This window comes from Rhipicephalus sanguineus, chromosome 10 (genome assembly GCF_013339695.2).
Source record: "Rhipicephalus sanguineus isolate Rsan-2018 chromosome 10, BIME_Rsan_1.4, whole genome shotgun sequence".
In the NCBI taxonomy this organism is placed as follows: Eukaryota; Metazoa; Arthropoda; class Arachnida; order Ixodida; family Ixodidae; genus Rhipicephalus; species Rhipicephalus sanguineus.
In genome coordinates, this window is record NC_051185.1 from 11,788,477 (window position 1) to 11,813,465 (window position 24,989).

General features: G+C 48.3%; 1 protein-coding gene and 1 long non-coding RNA gene across 3 annotated transcripts; one reads left to right on the forward strand and one right to left on the reverse strand.

Moving 5' to 3' along the window:
- Positions 1-1,097: 1,097 nt before the first annotated feature.
- Positions 1,098-16,571, forward strand: LOC119372436 (uncharacterized). Of its 2 annotated transcripts, none has more exons than XM_037642914.2 (5): positions 1,098-1,265; positions 2,401-2,617; positions 3,886-4,116; positions 6,744-6,939; positions 16,354-16,571. In XM_037642914.2, exons 2-5 carry the CDS (start codon positions 2,410-2,412, stop codon positions 16,544-16,546), a joined length of 828 nt encoding a protein of 275 aa, XP_037498842.1. In that variant the 5' UTR covers positions 1,098-1,265; positions 2,401-2,409; the 3' UTR covers positions 16,547-16,571. The 2 variants fall into 2 exon arrangements, with proteins under 2 accessions (XP_037498842.1, XP_037498843.1); XM_037642915.2 differs by having other exon boundaries at positions 2,407-2,617.
- Positions 9,806-12,559, reverse strand: LOC125760031 (uncharacterized). Its single transcript, XR_007417693.1, has 3 exons — positions 12,377-12,559; positions 10,334-10,398; positions 9,806-9,964 (listed from the first exon to the last, which is right to left on the reverse strand). It is a non-coding gene; the product is annotated as an uncharacterized LOC125760031 (long non-coding RNA).
- Positions 16,572-24,989: the final 8,418 nt, after the last annotated feature.

The window sequence follows — 24,989 nt, forward strand, 5'->3', positions numbered from 1 at the left end:
GCTACAGCCTTGAAGACAAGTCCGCTTATCGAAACGTTGGCTCTAGCGACACCCCGTGTTTCTTGTACTTTTCATCACTTAAAGTACGGCGGCTCTACTATAGTTAAGTGGTCACATTTATGACGTAATGCATGTTTCGTTTAAAGTTTTGAATTTTCATCGTTACGATGCTCCCACGTGATCCAGGAGCGTCTCCGGGTCCCAGCTGGCGAGATGTACCTCCCACTACTCCTTTTTAAGGACTATTCTGCTGTTCAGAAGTTCATCTAAACCTGCTGGTCTTAAGGTCCATTTGTTTGCACTCCGGCATTCGTTCCATTTGCTGCGCTCCGGCATTCGTTCCACGAGTTCAACATGGCGGCGTCGGCACCGCGGTTCCCTACCGCGGTATTCGTTTCGAAAAAGTGCAGCCGTCGTGCAAGGCTAGTTCACGAATTCCCTGCACTTACTCGTGGGTAGTGCCGAGTCCGTGCAGCACAAGATGGCTGTATCCGCAGTAGACGACGCAGCCGACTGCATTCGTGGCTATTTTAACGGCGCCCAACAAATACGTCAGTGAACGTTTACCGGTAGTTTGAAATGCCAGGCAATGTAAGCGGCAGCGACTTTTACGAATCACAACATCCACAATTCGCGAGACAGCCAACCGTAGCAGAGGGCTTGCACGACATCTGCACTCTCGTATTCGTACCGGCATCTCGTTGCTGCTCTTTCTGAAACGTTCCCTGTACGACGACGGCACCCAGACGTCACCACCATGAACCAGTTCAGGTAGTGCAGGGTGAATCGAATGGACCTCTTAGTTCACACCCCCATGACATGTGGGCAGTACGGGCATGGTGTATGCTACGTCAGGAGGCCGTCCTCGGAGGCGGGCAGCTTTAATTGCGCGAACGGTATGCAGACCGCTAAAACGCGATTTTCTTTCAAACTATATAAGCATTCAATTGGCACGAAACAAGCACAACGAGGTTTCTGGAACGCTATTTCAACAATTCACGTCGACTTAATATTTGCCATTAGTATCCCTTCACATCGCATTTACATAGCTGGAAGTTATGAGCAATAGCCAGGGAGCGTGCCGCGAGCCTGGCAACAGTGATGTTTCCCGTGCTCGTGGTGCCATTCATTGCGCGAGCGACCACGATCGAATGCAAAGCGGTTCACGGTTCTCCTGCCCGGTCCCGGCATCCGTTTATGCTACGCGCTGAGCGAGAGCATCGCACGTCTTCGCACAGGTCTTCCAGGCACGTCGATGACAGCCGGTAATCGCGCTTTCTCTCCTCTATTTCACGCACTAATCTTTCGCCTTCGGCCGGCACCTTTTTGGGGCTCTGCGCTGACAGCGTGGCATCATTTTCTTTTTGCGTCAGTGCTGTCTGTTGATCGCCGGTCATTCAGTTGGACTGGAAGCTCTGTCCCAGCGGCGCGGGGTGACTGCCGTGTTTCACATATTATTGTATCATATTTGACGTACACCTCGAATAGCGTTCAATGCTTTTCAAGGTTTGAAGCCGGGTCCACTCATAACTGAGAAGGAAGCCGTTCAGAAGAATAGGCGTAGCACTCGAAGGTAAACGAAATTGCTAGCATTGTCTTTTTTTTCTTTACGTCATCTACGTTTATATGCAGAAGCATAGTTAGCACGGCTCCTGACAGTTTTTGAACACCGAAACCTATTGGCCAGGCGCGTAGCCAGAAATTTTTTTCTGGCTACGCACCTGGCCGTTAAGTGCGTAGCCAGAAAAGGAAACGGGGCGGGGGTAGATCTGGCCCCTATCTTTATGTTCTTGCGTGTGTTTGTAGTGCACACACAAAATGAAAGTGACAATTGCTACTGCCGGGCTACTGTTGGCTGTATGTGGAACTGTTGCCGTTCCATATACAGGGCATGGACAGTTAATGCTTAGGACGCACAACGGTTCCCTTTAGGGAAGTTCTCGCAGTTTTATTGCGATAGCAATTATATGGTCGCTCTCAGCGGGTTTTTGCCGTTGCCGTCATGTTCCGCATAAAGTCCAAATTGATAACATCGCTCCGCGCAGCGTCGGTCGAGCAGCAACTGCGAACTTTGATCATGAAGGCGCGGTTGCGAGCGCTGGCGCGCTCTATCTCGACAGACGTCAGCAGACGGCTCGTATACGTACTGTGCTCTCGCCGCTTGCTTTGCGTTGAGACGACAGACAGCACGAAAACCGCTTCGCTCCCTGGAGCGTCTGCATTCGCTTAAACCAGCGTTTCGTAGAGTTACGTGAGATCGCGGATCCAAAAGAGTTAGCTGCTAACCTTACTTCGTACAACATTCCAATTTGTTGCTATCGCATTCGTTGCTCCGCCCTTGCGGCGAAACTGTGATTTTATTTCGTTCAGTGTCTTTCTTTGGGGGTGCCTGTGTCGTAGACGCAGAAGATGCCTACAGCCGCTCAGGGAACCGCTGCCGTCAGTGCTCAGTCGGGACACGAAGTGCCCCACCGAGGATCTGCCGCAGTGGACGACAGTTTCGGTGGACTGGTCAGACTCTTCTTATCAACCGTGCTGCCCGACTGCTCCGTTAGGGGCATCGTGGGCGGCGTGGCTGTCGGAATCGCCGTCGGCTTTGCCGTGGTCGTCATCTCCGGTATGTGGTATATACCTTATATGAACAGCCTGCTCGAACTACGCTCGAGCCTATAACATTCATTCATTCATTCATTCATTCATTCATATATATCTATTTCAAGCAGCCAGTATACATAGTTGCCTAGGAGATCGGCACAGAAGAACAGGAAGCCTGACAAAGCGGCGGCAGTACATAATTACAGAAAAGGAGAAAGTAACGTGGTTAACCTAATGAATCAAGAAAAGAAGGTACAGTGCCGCGTATTGAGAGGCGACACCGGGAGCGCGTGGCCGCTGGTACAAGGTGCGCCGCCCGTGGGCGCCTGTGGAAGCAAGTGTGTTCTTTGGCGCGTGATTACTGCCGCCGGTCACCAAGGAGCTGTTGTGTTCACCGTAGCGCCAGCGGTGCGCTGCAAAACTGGCGTGCTCCAAATGACGGTGCGCACAGGCGAATCACTTCGGTCAGCGTATAAAAGCGCGGCAAGATTACAGCGCACCGCTGGCGCTACGGTGAACAATAGAACAGCTCATTTGTGACAGGCAGCAGTAATCATGCGCCAAAGAACACTCTTGCTTCGCGCTATACCACAATGCAACAGCTTGCTTCCACTGGTGCCCTCGGGCGGAGCTCCTTGTATACCAGCGGCCAGGCGCTCTCACTGTCGCACTTTAATCCGTGAGTACTGTGCAGAAACCAGGGGCTCTCATCTCACGATAGCTTCCGCAAACGATCGAAGTCGAAGTTCAGCGGAAAAGAGAGGCTTGGAGCGATGATATGTCGTCGAATAAGGTATGTAGCTTGAGCTAATGTCTCGAGAAAGGGTACCATTCTTCGTCTGCAGGACATCTGCTTTCCCCTGTCCCAGCCTTCAGTGGGAAAGAAGGACGAGACTTGCCTTGCGCGCAGGAAAGGGTAACCGAAAGTCGAGTTCTCCACTGCAGGAATTACAAAACTTCTTTTTTGCTTTTTTTTAGGAATGCTTGCCCCAGCAGATAACTATTGCATGTAATTTGAGTAGGTCGCTGAATTCGTTTTATGAACAAATATGGCACGACTGAATGCACAATAATTAGGTAATTAATTACGTTGTACTGGCGGTTCATTGCTATAAAATACAGTACAGCTTATTCTAACACTTCCATGGACTTGAAATCGAGTCTCCAGAACCTTCGCATCAAGTCACGTAAAGTTCAGGTAATTATACACAGTCGATCATATAACGCACATCGGAAAGGGATATGGTGTTGGCGTCCCGTACGATTGTCAGTCGTCGTTCCCGTACGCAGGAGTCATCCGGAAGGCACCCTCGTCCCCGTTCCGCTGCGACGACCCGTCCCTGCAGGCCCCCCAGGAGAAGGACATCTTGCCCACAGCTCCTTACGTGGCGGTATTAGGGGCCTCTTCGCATGCCGTGGTGTTCGTGAACGAGATGTGGCGACCCGGCGCTAGTTGGACGGATGCCACCTACTGGGCAGCCAGGCATCTGCGTAGATTATTCATCGGCTTCATCGTCTCAGGTGGCTTATATAGACGGTTTTACGTAAGGCACATGGGCGCTGACACTTTTGGCTGTTAAATGTTTTATTTTTGGATATCGCGACGTGAATTAATAAGGTCATGAAACGTCGAATGCACCAACCCAACCGTTTTGATGCGTGTGCGTCTACCGCAGCATTGTTTGTTTGTCCGTAGCACTGCGCTGTGTATGTGTCGTCATTTCCTTGTCTCCGTTTTTCGCGCTCATTTCTACGATGATGCTGTATTAGGGACGTAGCCAAGGGAGGGGGGGGGGTTCAAACCCCCCCGAAAATTTCCAATTTTGCTTGCGTATATATATGCACGCACACATACAAACGTACACACGAACACACAAAGTATGGCTCCGCCACGGTGGTCTAGTGGTTATGGCGCTCGACTGCTGACCCGAAGGTCGCGGGATCGAATCCCGGCCGCGGCAGCTGCATTTTCGATGGAGGCGAAAATATTTGAGGCCCGTGTACTTACATTTATGTGCACGTTAAAGAACCCCAGTTGGTCGAAATTTCCGGAGCCCTCCACTACGGCGTCCCTCATAATCATATCGTGGTCTTGGGACGTTAAACTCCAAATATTATACTTATTATACGGAAAGTATCGTTGTTATCGCCAGTTATCGCTTGTCGTTAGCTGTGACGTCACCAAAAGCACCTACGATGGGGGCTAAATATCGCGAACTAATGTCAGACAAATCAAGGTAACACCTGAATACATAGAAGGTGCCGTCGGTGCTGAATTTCTGCGCAGGCGGCGCAGCTTTAAAGATATTAGGCACCTTCTGCAAATAACATGCGCTGCCGCGAATCGGTCGTTGTTCAATCAGGTCATCTCAGCGTTTCTCGAGTACTTACGATTGAAAAAAATTATCAGCCCTTCCACTATTGTGCAAACAGAAGCTAGCGAAGCGTACGGCAGCGGCTGCACGTTTTGCCGAAGCGGCTTCATATTGCTTTCGAGTCCATTCACGTTTCTGTCCGCGTTGTCGTGGTGCTCGGCGGCGGCACGGGCGCGTGCCGCCGCCGAGTATCGCGACATTTGTGAAAAAGGCGTCAACGGTGGCAAAGGGTCGAGGGAACCAGTGATGAGGTGCGCTGAAAATTTTTGTTCTACGTGTGTTTTGTCTACGGACGCAATACGCCGGAAACTCTCTATATACGGCTGCGCTGTAAAGAACTCGTTTTGGGACTCCTAGCTGCACTATATCAAGAGTTATCTGCGTCGATCATCATTAAGGATCACTACTACTGACTGCATACATTGCACCAACCGCGCCTCGTCGTCCGTTTCCTCCCAGGTGACGTTGTCCACATCATCCAGATAAGCGTAAATGCTAAGAGGCCGCATTTCATCGACGTCTGCCAACCTGCCGTGCGCCTGCCCAACGGGACAGAGGTGCTCGTGTGCTCGGGAAAGCCGGTGGCCCCGGAGCTGCGCTCAGGTGCGCGCTAAAGCATTCTACAATACTCGAAACAGGAGGCGCATACCGTATCACGTAATGCATAATACTATTCTATGTTGGTGTTCCCTGCCCCGCCATGGTGGTCTAGTGGTTATGGCGCTCGACAGCTCACCCGAAGATCATGGGATCGAATCCCAGCCGCGGCGGCTGCATTTTCGACGGAGGCGGAAATGTTTTAGTTTTAGACTTAGATTTAGGCGCACGTTAGAGAACCCCAGGTGGTCGAAATTTCCGGAGCCCTCCAGTACGGCGCCCCTCATAATCATATCGTGGTTTTGGGACGCTAAATCCGAGATGTTATTATTATTATGTTGGTCCTCGCTGATAGGCCATTTCGAAATACGTCAGGCTCTTACATGGTCAGAGCCGGCGGCGCGAAGTCTGACGACAAGGAGCAAACTGAATAGTATCCCGTGTTCTCTGGTATAGACCTGCAGATTTCTAATATATATATATATATATATATATATATATATATATATATGTATATATTATACTGAAATGTCCCGCATGTCATTCCAATAGTCACGTACGCTTTCCTCATTGTTCTTATGAACATATGTGGACTTATATACTTATATATAGGGAGTCTGTATATTTCGCGTAAGAATTACACTTAAAACATACAGAATTCTTGGAATAGCATGCGGAACGTTTCATTAGAGTATACTGATAATTATCCCACATTTACCAGCGCTGGTGGTATACGCGTGTAAACACGGCAGCTAAATGCGGTTAAACTATCGTCGTCATGCAATTTTCTACGGAAAGGTGTAATACATGTTGTTTGGGTTTTTCCTCCGAAAACTACGAAATGGTTACGAAAGACGCCGTAGTTTAGGGCTACGGAAATTTCGACCACCTGGAATTCTTTAACGTGCACCTAAATCTAAGTGAATTGGCCTCTAGCATTTTGCCTCCGTCGGAATGCGGTCGCCGCGGCCGGGAATCGATCACGCGACCTTCGGGTCAGCTGTTAAGCACCATAACCACTAGACCACCGCGGCGGGTGAAAAGGTGTTGCTCACTGGTTGCAGGACACTGGTTGCTCTAACCAGATTTGATAGCTTTATTGTCACTCAATAGTGAATAACTATATATCTTCTTCAGTTGGACATGGTGGTGACTCGCACGTTGTCTTCGACACAGGCGTTCCTTCGGTCTTTGGCAGCGGCGAGCGCTCCGAATATCGTCACGTCGGCGCTTGGGCACCGCCCACTGGTGAAGTCAGGAACTATCGGTGCACGGGACCCAAGAGCCGCAAGTCGGGGAACTCGTTTCCCTCGGGCCACGCCACCGCTGCGGGCTTCGCGGGTGTTTTCATGTTCGTCTATGGCATTCGGAGGTGCGTAGTACATCGGGAAGTATTGACATTACTTAAAGCAATTTGCTGGGTTAGTTGGAATACTTAACTCTGATGCATTTCCAGCGCTTAAAGGGGCCCTGAAATACTTTTGCAAGTTCATCGAGTGGCTTCATTAAAGGAGTTTGTTGCCGCACGAATCGACTGCCGCAAAAAAACGTTTTGGAATCCGTTAAGTACGAGCAGAGTTACAAGTGGATTTGTCGCACGCTGTAATTGCCTCCTCTCTAGTCCCGACGAGCGCGCTGGGAGCTAAGCAAAGAGGGATGGCACGGGAAAAAGAAGTGACGCCACGCGCGCGTCATGACCTTGAGCACTTTTCTTTAAAGACGATAGTCTTTCTTGGGGAACTTAAACGCAGAAATTTTGGTCTGTCTTTCTGCCTGCCTGTCTGTGTGTCTGTCTGTCACACGATTCAGCCACCCGGCCAAAGTTTAAGCCCTTGCTGAACGCCCAGCCATCTTGAACTGGTAGCGACGTTCATACCTGTGAATATTGTCGATCAAAAAGCAAATATTACGTATATCTGAGGCACAACATCAATACATAAGTATTAGGTGGCGTGTTCCTTTGCTAGAAAATACATAGATACGTAATTCTAAAGACCCTAGTGTTTCTTAGGCTGCGCTGAAATGCAACGCTATGAGCCAGATGCGGCGATGCAACATAGTGGAGGAGGACTTATGTAGTACGGCCGGCAGAAGAATATCATCTTTCGACTAGAGGTGTGCGAATACTCGAGTATCGAATTCGAATCGAATAGTACCTAATCGAATAATTCGTATCGACTTTCGAATTCGCAGTTTCGAATTATTCGACAGGACGAATATCTAAAACGCGACAACGGCCAATGGTGCAACTTGGTTAGGGTGGGGTGGCAAAAACTAACGCTAACGTCGTTACATTAGGCCTTTCGTTAAAACTTTCACTGACATCCTGGTTCAAAAGTGAGCTCATGCTGATCTTAAAAGAGATTGTCATTTCCGCACGTAGAAAAACACATGAGAAAACTGTCAAGCCCTTCACAACTTCGTTCCCGAAACGAAGGCACGGACTTCTTGCGTAGTTCGGTCGCGTATGCCCCAAGCGCCGTAAAACGCCTTGACTTTGGCCTGCGAAACCCTCGGTCATTGGCTTTGCATGTAAATATTTGTTCACGCTGGGCAGTCGCCGCTGCCGCACCGAAACACTCGTTCAGAAACTTCCATCGTTTCGGGACGCAGTTAAAACGCTGCTGTGAACGGGCGCCCGAAGATTTTTGGGCCCGGAGCTTCACCCATGGCGATGAAGCACAACATTACTGTTGTCAGATGAGCCGTATTGCGCGACCATGGGGAAAAAACTAGCTACCGTAACCCCCTCTGTTAGTCGTTAGGAGGTTTGGAGTGGCGCTGCTGAGTGGTTTGGCGGCTCTTCTATCAACATGCTTGCGCGCCCATAAAAACTGAAACAAAAGCCACTCTCGAACAAGTGCGTAATAAAACTGTCGGCACGCCGTAGCGTCCCTGATTTTTTCTTTGTCTTGCCGTAACTGGCGGTACACACTTCGTGTAAATATACTATTCGATTCGATATTTTTGGCCAGTATTCGGCACTATTCGATTCGAATTCGATTCGAGGTGAAATTTCACTACTCGCACACCCCTACTTTCGACGACATTTGCAGCGAAGAACGCAGATACGCGACCAATTTTGTCTTCGAACGCTCTGATCGCGGGCGAGCACGCTAGAGTTACTGTATATGCTACCTTTACCTAAAGGTAGCATATACAGTAACTCTAGAGCACGCGGGCACGACGCGCCATCCCGCGGCGGTCGTGGCAGCTGTGCAGCTCACAATGCTCAAACCAGCCAATTGCCGTGGACCTTGGGTGTATGGCGCGGTCATATCGGTTTACAGCATCATTTGTCGAGACAAGAGAGCGATTTCTAGCTGACATTAAGAATTAATTGCTTATTCCAGGCCGCACGCTTCGCCGTAATGCTCGGCTCGCATGTTCTCTGAATCCTCAGCTACCGATCGACAGCGTTTTCTGACCATGCTCAAAAGGTGTTTCAGAGCCGCTTTCAGAGAAATAGGAAAAACATAGCTGATCCTTCTGTCATAGGAATCGGCATAACACGAAAGTGAAGCGTGTCTTCACAGACGTAGTTGAGCGTTTGTTGTGCATTCTTTCGCCCCAAGCGCGAAGGAATGAATGACCCTTATGAAAATGTGAGACGAGTTCAAAAAGAAAGTCTAATGACTTCTGACATTTCAGTCATTTGACGCTCTAATGTGTCCCTTTAGAATTTTGTAATGTATTTGAAATGCCATTCAAAAACATATTGGCCGATCATTCTGATGCGTATTAACATGTGATAGTCTGATGCGGATTAACATGTGATAGTCCGATGCGTATTAACATGTGATAGTCTAGTGAGCATGAAACGACCTTTGACATCAACACTCATTTGATTCTCTAATGTATTTCTTCAGAATTGTTTTAATGTACTCATAATGCCATTCAAAAACATATTGGCCACCGTCATTCTAATGTGTCCTTATGAGTGACTTTCTTGTGTGTATGAAACATCCTGTTTGCAATGACCCTCGGCCAAGCTTGTGCTTCGTGGCCAATGACATTCATAACATTCCTGAAACAGAACTATTACAGTGCATGATAAGATTTATGATATGTCCGGATGATAGTACGGAATCACATATTAGTTGTGCCTGACAATGTGTTTGCTGGTTGATACACATGCAGCCAAGCATCATACAAAAGTGCATGTATGCACCTTCTACGACACTTGTGCTGTACAAAGACATTTCTCAACAAAAGAAAATGGATAAAAACATTTATTGACTGGGAAACATGCAGAGGTTAAATGAAAGAAAAATATGGTGTACACCTGTCATATCTTCGTTTCGTTTAATCTGTCTACTTAACATTGATGACAGATTGCTTTTGATGCGCAGGGTCCTTGTAGGGAATCCATGTATGTGTATCCATGCATGTGTATCCTGCACGAAAGATCGCAGTAAATATATAAGAGTTGCAAAGAAAACTTTATCCAACACATCGTGCACATTAGAACACTTAGATGTACTGCCAAGGCCCCGTGCAGGTAGTTGACAAAAAGCACTTTTGTGAAGTTAGAGTTAGTCAAAATTGCATCTTATATCGCATTTCCAATAGAAACTTTCAGCAAATCCTGTAAGAAAACAGGAAAACAACACAGAAGGTCAAGTCCAGCATCAAGTATACATTAATGGAGTTACGTCTAGGGTCTTGTTTCTTTGATCTTAGAATTCCCTCAAAAAAGTTGCAATAGGTTCATGAGCAGACGCAACATGTTGAAGCTTTTTGTAAAGATTGAAACAAATGCCTACCATAAAATATAAGCTCGACCAGGCTCACAGGTAGAACGCTCCCATCTTCGTCTGCAAGCTGTCGTCTGCTTCAGTTCCACGAACAGGTGAGATCACCGGGTACATATGTTAAGGATACCAGAAAACATTCATGAGTTGGCACACCACACAGACCTTACAGCTCACACACAATACATACAATGTATTCAGGCAAGTCTATGTTTATATACCAGCAAGGGCCTTGAATGATGGACTCAGATTGCGCTATAAGAACAAGTATAACCTGAGCAACGGCTCATGGCAGACAACTGTAATGGTGCCATTGCAAGCCGAACTTTCAGAAACTTATGTACTTAGTAAACACTATGTGGTTGGAGAACGCAGATTACGATATAGGTCATTTAAATGACGAAAATTACATCAGCTCTGCTACACAATATAAAATGCATAAATTGATAAAATAAGAGTATGTGTGGCCCATGTGCACACTCCATAATGCCGAGCTTTACATATTGTATTATATGATGAATTTGAGCCGTTTAGGAAAGTAATTCTAGTCGTGTTAAAGCCAATCAATGCCTGGAATATCGGCTTGAATTTGTAGTGCTGCAAGCCATAAAAAAAAACCGTTAACCACTTTTGTCAGCCTTCTCTAAACTTCTGCACACATAGTTACATATGAGAATTTAGATTTGTTTCCCATAATAATTACTTCATAAAATTAAAGTAGCACTCTCACAATGAATGCTACGTCTTAGTCGCACAACCTGCAAATAAGAGCGCTTTTTCAGTTTCATGCTGCCTTAAGAAAAGCTCACAAAAGAAACATGAACTTTAGATAAGCACATAATTGAGGTGTGCTTTTGCCACCCCAGCACAGTGGATAAAAAGCTCTTGGAACAGTGCTGCTTAACCATTACAACAACTTCTGTTAATATAAACCAGTATGCTTCAGGAAGCAATATAACGACGGGAAAAATATTTCACATCATTTTTCTCAAATTGCAACAAAGGGCACCTTGCCAAACGCAACTGGCACATTTGTCTAGAATTGATAATTATATACATCTTGTGCTCTTTCAAATTACTGTACACATGGTGTTAGTACCAGAATATAACGTAATTCACTGACTTGTATTATCTTCAAGTGGGTTCACCCAACGCAAGTTCGTTTCTCGTAGCAACGACCTTGCACAGTCAGATTAAAATCCTAACCATAGTGCAACTAACTTCTAACAAAAACAAGCGCGGTGCAGTAGTCGCGGAGAAAGCCACAAACACACGCCACTGAAGAGCACCGCGCGCGCATGTGCAGCCGCAGCGTGTTTTTATATCTTCCTCCCCGCGTACTACATGCCAATTATTACTGAGTTTCCTGAAAAGTTACTTCATTTGTACCTGCATCATGAGAAGGCTAGGCGATGAACGTTATGTTTAAAGCAGTTCTATTTCCGAAGTGATAAGCCATCGTACAAGTAGCTTCAGGCGATGATCTCGTGCAGTATACAGCTGTAGTCGATTTCAATAACTGTCGACGACGCTAAGAAGTTTATTTACAGAATCACAACTCGGATACAAAAAATCTTGCAAATTATTCTTCCTTCGGTTTACGATCGCTTCTGAGCGGCGGAATGCCAAGAGCGGGCCACTTTCTCTCTCTCCTCGGTCGCGACCCGTCCCCTCTCCGGGAAAGAGCCATGCTCTCAGTCCTTCCCTCCTACCTCACCTCCCCCCTCCGGTCCCCTACGCCCAAAAGGGCGAGTGTTGCCCTCCCTGCGACACATACATCGCGCAGGCGTCCCCAAGGTCAACCAGTTCCCGAGTAGAGAAGCAGCAGCGGGAAGCGGGCGGGCCGAGCGACAGGCATTCTTGGAATCGAAAAACAGCCAAGGAAGAAGAGCGCCATGACAAGAAACGCTTGCGTTACAGAAGCGAGCGGAGTATCGCGCAAAGCAACGCGCCTTCATCCACCCGTTGCAGTTGTAGGTAGTGAACGCACATGGTGAGTGCTTCATACAACCGTATAAAGTGCACAGAAAGCATTGAGCATAGCGTAAAACATACCTGTCTATCATCCTTCCTCTGGCCATCATCCCCGCAGAGTGAACACACCGCCCAGACGATCACACTCGGTTCCTGCGTAAAAGACGTCATGTAATGAAGTAACCTAGCTGTGTAATTCAGAAATATTCTAGAACTTACCAAAATCAGGCATCCACTGTGCACTCTTCAGCTTTACAGTCCACAATGTACCGTACACTCGGCGACAGACTTGTCAAGAGGCTGCTGTACGTCCGCACTCGCCTTCAGTCACGAGACTAGGACCTAGATCGTCTTGGAAGGTGCACTTGACATTGAATCAAGTAACCAACGTGCATAATCGATAAACGTGGTAACGAAGCATTGCAGAACACAGCATGGCACACACACACACAAACCGCGCGCACCGTGCACCCGTCAAACAACTGTCAAAAGGCTGCTGTACGTCCGCACTCGCCTTCAGTCACGAGACTAGGACCTAGATCGTCTTGGAAGGTACACTTGACATTGAATCAAGTAACCAACGTGCATAATCGATAAACGTGGTAACGAAGCATTGCAGAACACAGCATGGCACACACACACACACAAACCGCGCGCACCGTGCACCCGTCAAACAACTAAAGCGCCCCCAAGGACAACTTTTCTTGGCAATGAAGGGAAGGCTACGGTACAGGCGGAGCTACTGCACATGTACTGCTCCGCGAAATAGTCCGGTTCGGCGCGCGTTTCGAATTTAGTTTTGATTTGTGAACCTTCCGTACCTCATGTGACGGCCATTTCATTGTTCGAGCGGCCGTCTCAGGCTTATACAGCCATTTGCTAGTGAAATTCGTCAGAAGCTCCCTAGGCGAGTCGTCGGGAAAGGTGGAGGTTGACGAGCGCTCACTTGAAGACGAAGGCGCTATTTTGACTGTGAGGTGCACGTAAAAGGTGCGACGTTTTCACAAGTGCAAAAACGCGAAATGACGCTGCATAAATGAAAACAAATATAAATATCTCCTTGGTGCGCGCTGACCCTCTCTTCAAACAGCGCTCCGTAGAAAATAAAGCAATGTTGTTTTTATTTGTCACTGTACATAAAAAAAGTGTATTTATGGCTTTTTTTAACCCGTGTGTGCATGTTGGGAATGTGTTATGGCTGTTCGATTTTGTTATACAACTATACATTTTGTTTTGGAGAAATGAAAGTTAGAAATGGGCAGTTTTCAAACTCGCATCGCAGACGACGGTCATCTCTGAGTCCTTACTCAAAAGAAACGCTTTTTTGTTTCAAGTTACTGCCCTCTCCCGTGGATAGAAAGAGGTAGGGATTATGATAGGAGGAGGGAATGGGTAGGGTGTGATAGGCGACACCCAACGTTGCACACAGAGGAGGTGAATGGGACAAGGAAGGAGTGAAGGGAGAGAGGAGTTGACGCCGTGGAGAACGGAAGAGAGTCGCGTGGAGACGACATTACGAGGAGGCGGGGCGGGAGAAGGATGTACGCGACGTTGGGCCAAATCGAACTTTGGTTGTCGGCTGCTTCTGACCAGCGTTGCAACAGCGAGGAGAGATAGAGACAGTAGTTTGAGGTTGCGAAAAACGCTTGTCCGCGTATCTTTGCAACCAACAACATTCTGTTTTGGACATATATTATAAGTGCACCATGCATAAGAACAGTCCCTAATTTTTATCACAACAATAACGAACTTTTTTTCTGTACGTCACCCATTGTCCACAGTTCCAATTCTTCTCCGCCCCCCAAAATCCTTCGCGACGCCGTGCGGGTAATCCCCACTCTCCTCCGTTAATTTCTACTGGACAAATGGGCAACACGGGCCCCTGAGCGAGTGTTCGCAGTGTCACTTGATCATATCTGTTCATATTTGCATATGTGATCGACTCATGCCTTTTAAAAATAAGGAAATGCTTACTTCTATTATACGGCAGGTAATATAATGAACATTGCTGCGGTCGTCAGCAATTCTTCGATCGCCGATGCATGGGCGATATATGTAAAATATTTACGCATTCTACTGAAACACGATATTTGTGTACATTGCAACACAAATTGTTTATTGCTTGTAGTCTCTGAAAGACGAACTTGTCTATTGTGATAAACTGATTTTACGGCGGCGATTAAGGCTTTTTAACTTCTTTGTTGTGATGCGCGTTTTGACATTAGGAACGGCAACTGAAAGTCTGAACACTTCAGTCACCAGAAATTAAAGTGCACATGGTCATTTGACTCTCCGATGTACACTTAATGTTAAACGACATTAGGCTTTGCATGTCTAATGTCTGTCTAGTGACTCATTAGGAGCGCACCTAGTCGACACTAGACACTCAAGACTCATTTTCATAAGGGGATACAGCATCAAATTGTAATGTTACGCGAAGAACGACAAGCCACTCGAAACTTGCAATGCGCTGCTCAAGCAGAATGGACGCGCGGAACGAACATACACACGATGAGCGCGAACTGTCACAGTTGTAACTTATTTCTGTGTGAGCAGCGCGCTTCTTTCGCAAAAGCGCCCGCTGCAGTGAGCGACGTGACCTTCGTGCTCTCACCGGAAACTTGCAGGCAGAGCGTAAGACGTACAAACCACCGAGATCACGAGATAAGCGCCCGCACGAGCGACCACGCCCTGTCGAGGCGCGCGCTAATCCGCGTGGGGGACGAATTTTAAAGCGCGCTCTTCTAAACGCTCTTCGAGCCCTTCGCGCCATCTCGCTAGTGATAACGAAAACACGCTGTACCGCCGATCTCTGAGTACCGCCACCGGCAAATGGTGTGCATAAATAGCTCGCCGTTAGCATAGCAGAGAACATGCCGTCTGTGGCGGAGTCGTTTCGCGCTGCGCGCTGGCGATCGAGAGGTCGTAAGTTCGACTCCCGGTGATGGAACTTTTTCTTATAGTTATTCTTTTCCATATGTTAGTCTTCATATTTTACGTCATATCCGTGACGAAAATGCGTCAGTGGAGCCGTGGTGGGCCCCGGCATAAAACACTTTCGTGTTAGAAACGTGCAGACACGGAAAGAAAAAGGCAAAGTAAGAAAGCCGGTCTTCAAGTTTTTCGCTTAAGCGCTGGAAATGTATCAAAGTTCAGTATTGACTCTTCTTGGCCGCAGCAGGCAGAGAGGACCGGGTTGATTGGCAAAACATTTGAAAGGCCTTTGCCCTGCAGTGGGCGTGTCAGACTGATGTTGATGATGACTTTCTTGATCGCGCGGAGCTCACAGGCACGAGGACCTCAGAAATGGACGGGGCGAGCCTGCTGCGTGAAGGCTACCGCATTTATTCGCTTATTACAAGCACTGACTGTCGTGTGGTTATCAACGTAATCGAATGTAGTTAGGAGTAATTAAAGGTAATTAGTCAAGACATTAAAGTAAGACATTAAGTAACGAAAGCATTAAATTATCTGATTAAGCATTAAAGTAAGGCATTTCTTTCGCGTTTACTACTAAATCACCACAGAATCTTTTTCTTCTTTGTATTGCGTGAATCTTCTCGTTCAACAAAAATTGGAAAGTGAATTTAACATCGCCGTCAACCAGCACTTAAAACATACTGTGATGGGCCACTGCACTAATAGTAGTTATGTGTCTTGTCTGGTTAAACTCTGATTCGCAGTGTGTCGGAACCACCGTTTTTGCCGAACACCAAACCAACATTCTATAAGATTCATTGCATTGAACATGGCGAATAAGTTCCTAGGAAGGAACGAAGGAAGGCACAGGAGAAAGGAAAGGCTGGAAGGCCGCTAGGTGTGGCATGGGGCTGTAGGCTATAGGCGTTGTCGCTTCGCGGTTCTCGCTATATTATTCCAACGTCATCACAGCCAGAGCAGGCAGCGACGTGCCTGTCTATACCACTGGCGTCATAGGTGACGTTTCTACTCGTGTCACGTGACCCCGAGCTGTTGAGGTACAAATAGACTTCCATTTGCTACCGATGTCAGTTTGTAGCAGTGGATTTCACCGCAGTATATATAACCGTACTGCGCAGGTTTGTTGGCTTCGACCAGCCGTGTCGTGCTGCACTCCTGGCTGTGGATCTAGGCGCGCTCGTCTTGTTGGTGTGCTTACAGAGGGTGCTTCAGCACCAGCACTTCTCGTTGGACGTCGTGTGCGGTTCTGCGTTCGGCGCGGTCGTGGCTGTCGTCATCGTCACATGGCCCTACGGCGACGCCAAGCGTTGACAAGCCTTTGCCGAGGCAGTCTGCAGGGATCAGTGCCTTCGCGCTTCTCTGAGACCACATATGGTCCTTATTACTTTATTTTTTATATTATCGCTTCACACCTCATCCCATTGCTTCGTATTTTTGAACTGTGCAATGACCAGATTTCTTGCCCTATTTTTTTTTTTTCGTACGCTGTAGGTGGCACGACTGTAAGGGCGCGAAATATGACCGTATTTTCAATTCACGCTGGCATTTCGACGGTACTGTTCGCACGTGCTCGCTGATGGTGTTTTCTATGATTATCCGCCTTATATGCATTCAGATATGAATTTTGAAGCTGGTGTGTCGCTCTCAATCTGCATCGCGTGCGTGTGTGTGTAGGCGGGGAAGGGGGGGGGGGGGGAGAGACATACACCATCTTGCCAGCTCTAACTAGTCCAGAGGGCTGTTTCGACGTGTCTGATTGGCTCGAAATGCCGCCATTACAGAATTTGAGAGCATAGCGAAATTCGATGATGTCCAGGGTATTACTGCTTCTACAGGGTATTTGGTGCTGCGAATAACATAGCTAGTAGTAGTAAATAGCAGTAGTCTACTAAGTAGCAGTAGTTATGATAGTATTAGTAGTAATAGTCGCAGTAGCAGGGCCGCACCCACGAATATTTTTCGTGGGTGTGGAGGCGTAGGGGTTGCGTTTGCGAGTACAACGGTTGCCATTTTGAAACACTTGCACTGACTTAGTTTCTTGTGTGAGTAAAGGAATCTGCTTACATGTAATCATGAGAGAATTTGTTTCAATTAGTTGCTTTAAATAGGTCTGCAAAAGACTGGCAACTGGTGCTCACTGTGAGGGCGTTCACATATTTCAGTATTGGCCTAAAAACTAAAGCACGAGAAATATTTTCGAGGGGTGGGGGGGGGGTTCGGATAGTCATGACCCCTAACACCTCCTCCTGCCTACGTCACTGAGCAGTGGTACTATTATAGTAACCTTTAGCATAAAAAAAACGACACAGTGACGACAGGACAGAGTAGTGTGCTGCTGCCGCTTATGTTATTCCGTTCAGCGCTCGCTGGGCCAAAAACTGCGAGGCGTTTGAGAACGCCACGGTTCTGCAACGTTCTACGGCACAAGGTTGGACGTCGTACGTGAAGCAAACTTGTATGTGTATTTATGATATCGCGTAGTACTATGCCGAAGGGCAGGCTTTCGAAATAAAAATAAATGCGTGGCGGCGGTGCTCGGTACTTCAATAACCACGACACTTCCCGTAGTTTGTATTTTCTTCGCTCCGTGTCGTCGATGATGAAGAAGACAACAACCGGTAAGGAGTTCAACGCTCCTCCAGCACGCACTCCCTTCCGAAAGCCTCGCTGCGTCGTGAGATTTCGCTTCGCGGAAATCGACGCCCCTGCTCGCGTTGGCTCCCGCCGAGAATTAATCGCTCCGAGCTCCCCGACGTTCGCGTGGGCGTCCGTGTATTGCCCACGGTGTACACGGACGCGTGGAGCAGGTTGCCCCGTCTGCCTGTCCCGCCCAGCGGCAGGTGTAAGACGCCGTGCAACACCCTGCAAGCAGGGCCCATCGCCTTAGCACTTGTTGCTGCGACTCTGCTCATGCCTGAAGATAGCTGCCTGCTGCCTGTTATACCTGCCGACAAGGAAAAGAAAAATGCAGTACTGTGCGTGCGTGTCTGGCCTCGCCTTAGGATAGACACGTGTGAGGAACGCCCTGAACCATCGCCTATGAACTTTCCCCGGGTGCAACGTGCAGCCTTGAATTTCGCTAGTCGTTTAGAAGGCAATTTGCCGTATTGCGCTTATGGCTGGCAGGGTTAACGGCAGTCATAAAGGCAGCTTTAGATTGATTGGCAAGTAGATACTTGTTCGGTTTATTAAGGCGAAAGCGACGCCTCGTCAAACGAGAAAATTGACCGTCGGCATCGGCAGCGTCCACCCGAGTGATGCAAAAATTCATCTCGTGATGACATCACAGAAAGCCAAAAAATTTTGACTTCATCGTATGACATCTTCGCTTGCTCAAAGATGGGCAGATCATGGAGGCAACGCAAAACCAGGTGAGGGGCAGAAAGCTTGCAGTGCCTCCGATCCCTGAGGCAGTACCACGTTAGGTGCAGTAAGTTTTTGGAGAGTGACAGGGGGTGGATCAGTGCATCGTCTGAGAAGAAAAAGATGGCTTTCGCTTTCGAGTCGTCTTAGCGAATGCATAAGGGAAACTGAGTTTTTCACGTCACTACTCTTTTTGTTGTTAACATACCAACCCGACTAGCCCATCATTTAGTACTGCTGAAGCAGATGGGTTTGTCTAGGCTTTGGTTTTGTTTCGAATGTCCCTTGAGATGCGTAGCTTTGTACTTATGTTTCCCTTCTCAAAATTCGTTTCAGCATCTTTTTCTAGCTAGTCATGCACTGAATCGTCTTCATTTATGTTTTAATTGCTTCGACTCGGCGTCAAGGTACGGACACGCACACACACACGCGCGCGCGCACACACGCATACACACACACAAGGCGACGTATACGTATATGAGGAAGACATTTAAGCCACTCTCTGGCTTTTCTGGCACCCCCTCCCTTCGTGCATACACATCACTGCTTCTATAGTCACCGCCACGATCTTTGAGGCTAACATGATGCCATCCCGTGTAATCGCATCCACTTGTTTGTGTGTGTGGAGCAGTGTATAGCTCGCTGCTTCTCCACTACCGGAAACCGCGGCCTTTACGCTATCTTATGTGAACCGCGCCCGCAGAAATCCGTAACAGGCAGAGGACCCCCCCCCCCCCAAAGAACATGGGCCACTCTTTCCATATCTTCAACTTCTTTGTCTCAGCCGCTTCCTGTCTTGTCTTGAGGCTGACGGATGCTGCGCGCTTGTCGGACTTCGACTTAAAGGTGGCACCATCGTTTCCGCCATCCCGGCAGCCGAAGTCGACAAGGGGGCCCACTTTTGTTACGTGCAGGCCACCACTATCAAAATAAGTTTGTTGCCGTATACATGTAGAGACGGTCTGCATAAACGCAGACACATCGCATCACGTTTGTACGGTTGCTCTCCTCGAATTTAATAGCACCTGTTTATTCCTTTCCTGTGTGCTCAGGCGGCGGGCTATAGACTTACAATAATCTTCCCATCTGAAAGAAGAGAAAGAATAATCTAGAAGACGGGTCCTGCCGCTGTAATTCAAGGTAGCCACTCACCCTGAAACGTATAAACTGCGGACTTTGAAGTTCGGTTTTGGCATCATAATTATGCGCGTATGGAGGGCAGCCCCCCCCCCCCCCCCCCCCCCCGCGCGCACGCCAATGGTTGACGTCAGTTGCTTATCGCAAGAACCATTCCCTCTTTGTTGGCCTGTGATGCGTAGGGCCACGATCCGAGGATCTTCTCTTCGGAAAACGGTCTATCGTCTAGCTTGTTCAGCGCATTGCGCAGAACAAAGCGACGCGAGCATTGCTACTATTTTTAAGATCGACTGGTTTAAGCGACCGCTTGTAGGCATTCAATGGACAGGCGCATAAGTGCCCTGATAGTGCCTTCTTCTCTCTTCTTTCTTTCTTTTAATCCCTTCATCGCTATCCCCCAGTGTAGGGTAGCAAACCGGACGCGCGTCTGGTTAACCTCCCTGCCTTTCATTCATTTCCTTCCTCCTCCTCCTCCTCCTCCTCCTCCTCCATTCCCTCTTTGAAGAACGGTTCGTGCGCACGCTTTAGCTAATCACAACCTCTTCTTGGGCGCACGGCAATACGCATGCGTCGATAGTTACTGCCTATGGTTTTCTGCATTTCGTTTTAAACGTAATGGATTAGATACGTCTTTATTCATGGGTGTTGTCCTCGAAGAATAATGGTGCCTGTTGTAGATAAGGTCTCTGCCTATGCTTTACCCCTAGTGTGGTTGCTAACTACAACTATACTTGTGTGATCCGTTCTCGCTTGTCTGATCAGTAACACAGTGAGCGGACTATTCTGACCCAGCACTCGCTTAACCTATAGACCCTCCCGGTCTTTTGTCTTCTTGACCCTCTTGCATTGCTGTCGTTCTTACAGCGCTGTTTTGTGTACCTGCATGGGCGTTCTCATTTCTGGTTCCTGTTTCTCTGGGCTTTTTTCTTTTTTTTAATTTTAATCTCCTCTGCTAAACACACACATCCCGGAAGGGCAAAAAGCCAAGCCTTTCGTTCTAAGACACTTTGCCGGTTGTTTTTTTGCTGCCTTACCCGGGTCGAGTCCAGCTAGTTTCGTACACTGACCCGACCCGGGGCGCCTGTGTGTACCGCGCAGTGGTCGCCGCTGCATCGGCGGTGTGGTCACGCCGCGCAGCGACGCTTGTTGCCTGTACAGTGGACCTTGTTTCGCTACGCCTGTTGTTGATGCATGGATTGCCGCGTTGTTCGGCCTTGGACCGGATACATCCGTGGCGGTCGCTTCTTCGGCCAACGCCCCGCCACAACTTCACGGTCATCCCTCGCGCCACCCTTCTGCATGCGGTACGGTCCTTGTTCTTTTTTTTTTCTTTAATTCTGTGCATCGGGCCGGAATGCATTTTGCGACCTGTTGCGGCAAGTCCCGCTTCGGTTGCATAGACGGTCTCTACTCTGGAAGACGATAAGGAGTGTAGTGGTTCCCTGATATTGGGGACCCTCGACGTTATAGGTCAGAAACAAGGGGGCATTCAGGGTACAGACACCGAATGGATCCACTTTATCTAAACCGAATTGACCAGTTGTTGCGCGACACTTCTGAGACCAGTTATTCGAAAGCTCGTCCAGGCCGAACCGATGTGGTGTGCGGTAACGGATATTATGCGAGGGTCTGGAAATGGGTGCAGTGATCAGGCCGGTTATGTCCATATAGGTTAGGCGGCCAGATATCGATCGCGGCACGAGGCCTGCTCTTGCGTGACAATCTGCAAACTGGCGACACGTGTGCGGCTAGGCTTTGCGGTCCTACTGCACCGAACAGATCCTCTGTCGTGTGATGCCATATCGGTTTCGCCGAGCGCTCACGTGCGTTTACTAATTGAAGTACCAACCCGACATGATTTACGAAGTTACTTATAAATGAACACAAGATAATATTGAACAGAATTTATATTTACGATATACTACGCTTATCATGCATGAGACATGTCGACGCGGAAAAAAAAGGATATGTGCGAGTTTGCGAGAAACCAAATGCCTATGCAGGGTTATGCGCACGCCTGTGCGTGAAACTAACCGTATTTTCTCTTATTTTACCAGCGATATTGCCTACCATGTGTGTTCGCGAAATACCATAACTACTCAGCGATGTTGGCTCGCAGGGTAAACGAAGGTAATTACGGGTACCGCTGGCGTATTTGTCCCTAAATCACGGTTGATTTATCGAGACATTTCTGTACGTAGGCACCGCCCAGTGGAGTTTGCCATTTTACGAACTGAACAAGCGGCAACCGTCCTCGTGTTCTTTTCTTCGATCGTCCCGTGTTTGCGCTGTTATTTCCTTGTTTCAACCATTTTACGATTTGCCATAAATTGGTGGTCCAGATTTTTCCAGCGCAAGAGTGCGATCTGGTTCCCAGCTTCGAGAAAGAAGGCAACGCCTCGCACAGAAGGACGTCGTTCTTCATGGTCCGCATTCGAAAGGGGCAAGCAATCGGATGGAATTAAGGTTCACTCACACCTGCGACTAACACCGGTCGCGCGACCGTTTGCGAATGGCGGTCAAAAATCGACTCAAAGCGACCGATGTTCACACCTGCATGCGAGCGCGTCACCGCCTGGAATTCACAATAATAATTTCTGGGGTTTTACGTCCCGAAACCACGATATGATTATGAGGGATGCCGTATAGTGTAAGGCTCCGGAAATTTCGAACATCTGGTGTTCTTTAACGTTCACTGACACCGCACAGCACACGGCCTGTTCCATTTCGCCTCCACCGAAATGCGACCGCCGCGGCCGGCATCGAACCCGCGGCCTTCGGGTCAGCAGCCGAGCACCATAACCACTGATCAACTGTGGCAGACACACAGGCCAGTGGCGTAGGCAGAAATTTATTTCGGGGTGGGGCGCGCCCTTGATCCGACGTGGGGTCCGGGCAGGTAAGTGTGGTCGAGTGTCATTTCGTGCTCTGTATCCTATGGCAAGAGCGAAAGTACCGCGGCCCGTATGGTACATCGTGCCCATTTTGCGACGCCCCAATCCACGATGTAACTGTCACACACTTATTGTGGACTTGCACGGGTCTACGATTAAGCCGTCGTCGTCACCTACGTGCAACAGGCCTCAGGCCTGGCCGACCACCCGACCTTGACCGCTGGATTAGTGGACCTCACCACCGCTCATTACTGGACTTCATACACGACGCAAATTTGTATGTGTATTTCTGAATCAATAATTATTATGCCTAAGGGCAGACTTTCGAAAAAAAAATATTTCGGAGGGGGGGGGGGGTACGGGCCAGTTGTGCCACCCCCTGGCTATACGCCGCTGACACAGAATTCACGTCTGCTTGCATATGGCTCGCATTGCCATTGCCCCGTAAAATAAGCTGACGTCCTGTTGCTGCGCACGTGATCGGTTCAGAGCTTCGTGGCTGCAGTCGCGCAACTGAAAAATCGAGCAGCGAGCGACTGAGCTAAAGCAGTCGCTTGGCGACCGAAAGGACGATTTGCGACCAGTCGCTTTGCAATTAACTTGTTCACGGGAGCTTTGCTAGCCACAGACCGGTGTGAACGAACCTTGAGGGTCTTGGAGGTAGGGGAGTTTTACCTGGGAAGGAATGTTATATAAGTCTCGTGAGAATTTAATCATTGCGACTGCGCGGTATTTTACGACGTGCCCGCAGGCGACACTGCTACTGTACGACTGCAGCAATGGAGAAGAGGCAGGAAGAAGGCTCAAATAAACGCGAGATATAGAAGCCGGTTCAAAGACACGCACATCCAAAAGCCAAGGAAGGGTATTACGCGTCCTTGCATTTTCATTCATCGCGGGAAACGGAAGCCCTAAATGTACGCGGGCGCGGCCTTTCAAAAACCAAGTCCTGTTTGTTTGTTTGATTTCGTTCACCTTGTGTCGCTGGTGGCGGGCCCCTTTCGCGAAGTCTGTGAAATTCCCCGAGGCGAGTTCTCGTCGTTCTGTCCTCTTTTTTCGTGAGCGTCCGTATAGCTGCCGGTTCCTGCGTGGACGTGCTTTTTTAATGCGACCAGTTGTTTATTTCCTTTTTCCATCTTTATATTATTCAAACTGCCCGCGGTACTTCGACGCTATCATGTCGTGTTTCCTGCGCGAACGTGTTTCTTCCAGACTAAATCGGTGCACCGCGGCGCTAAGCCAGAAATGACATCCGTTAACGAGAGGAGCATCCGCGTCACTGAACTGTATTCCAATGAGCATGGCGTCTCCTATACTTATAATAGTCCGCTGTTGGGAGCAGCGTAAACAGGCTATGCTGGCATTATTAAGGCGAAAGCCTTAGATGCCCCATCAAGCGCGAAAATTTACTGTCGGCGGCGTAACACGACTGATGCAAAAAATCATCATCGCGTGGTGACGTCACCGTATGACGTCGTAACGACATCACAGATAGCCAAAATTTGTCACGCTGTCATGACGTCACCATTAAGTCATCACATAACATCGTCGCTTAGTCTAAAGCGGGCCGATCACGGAGGCAGTGCAAAACAAGGCGAGGGGCACAAAGCTTGCAATGTCTCCGATCCTGGAGGCAGTGCAAAACCACGTTAGGCGTGCAGAAAGCTTTCGGATGGGGTCGAGGGAGGGTCAATAAATCAAGTGAGAAAAAAAAAGGAAGATGGCTTTCGCCTACGATTCGTCTTAGGCGAGTGCGTAAGGGACCATGGGAGTTTCCGGAGATGAGAGTTGGGCTAATTGGTATGTATTACTGACATGAGAAATAACTCATTAGCGCGAAAAGGATGAAGGACAAGGCGAAGGAAAGAAAGGCGCTGCGTCCTGTCCGTTTCCTTCGCCTTGTCCTTCATCTTTTTTGCGCTAATTATCTGCATACAGCTAATTAACTGTCAGCTAACTGACTTCAAACGTATACGTCTGAGGTCAGTTATACTGGCACGCTCCTCCGCTTGACGGAAATGTTTTCCCGAGAACATACGAAGAATGAAATAAAGACGACCGCGCATATCCTTTATTATGTCCATGCCCGAATGGCTTCAAAGGCATTCGTGATGGAAGGCCGGGCGTGATGCTGCAGCAAGTTTGTGCTTATTGAAAGCCATTTTGTGGCGCAAGGGCTCAGACATATACAATACAGGCACGTGACAACAAATACCCACAAAACACGTCTTCAGTTCGTACACAACCCAGTCCTTGTAACAAGCATAATACACACCAGGAATTATGCCTTAAGGCAAGCCTACATTGCAGTAATATAAAGAAAACAACAAGAAAAAAAACTACGCGACAACGTGCTACTG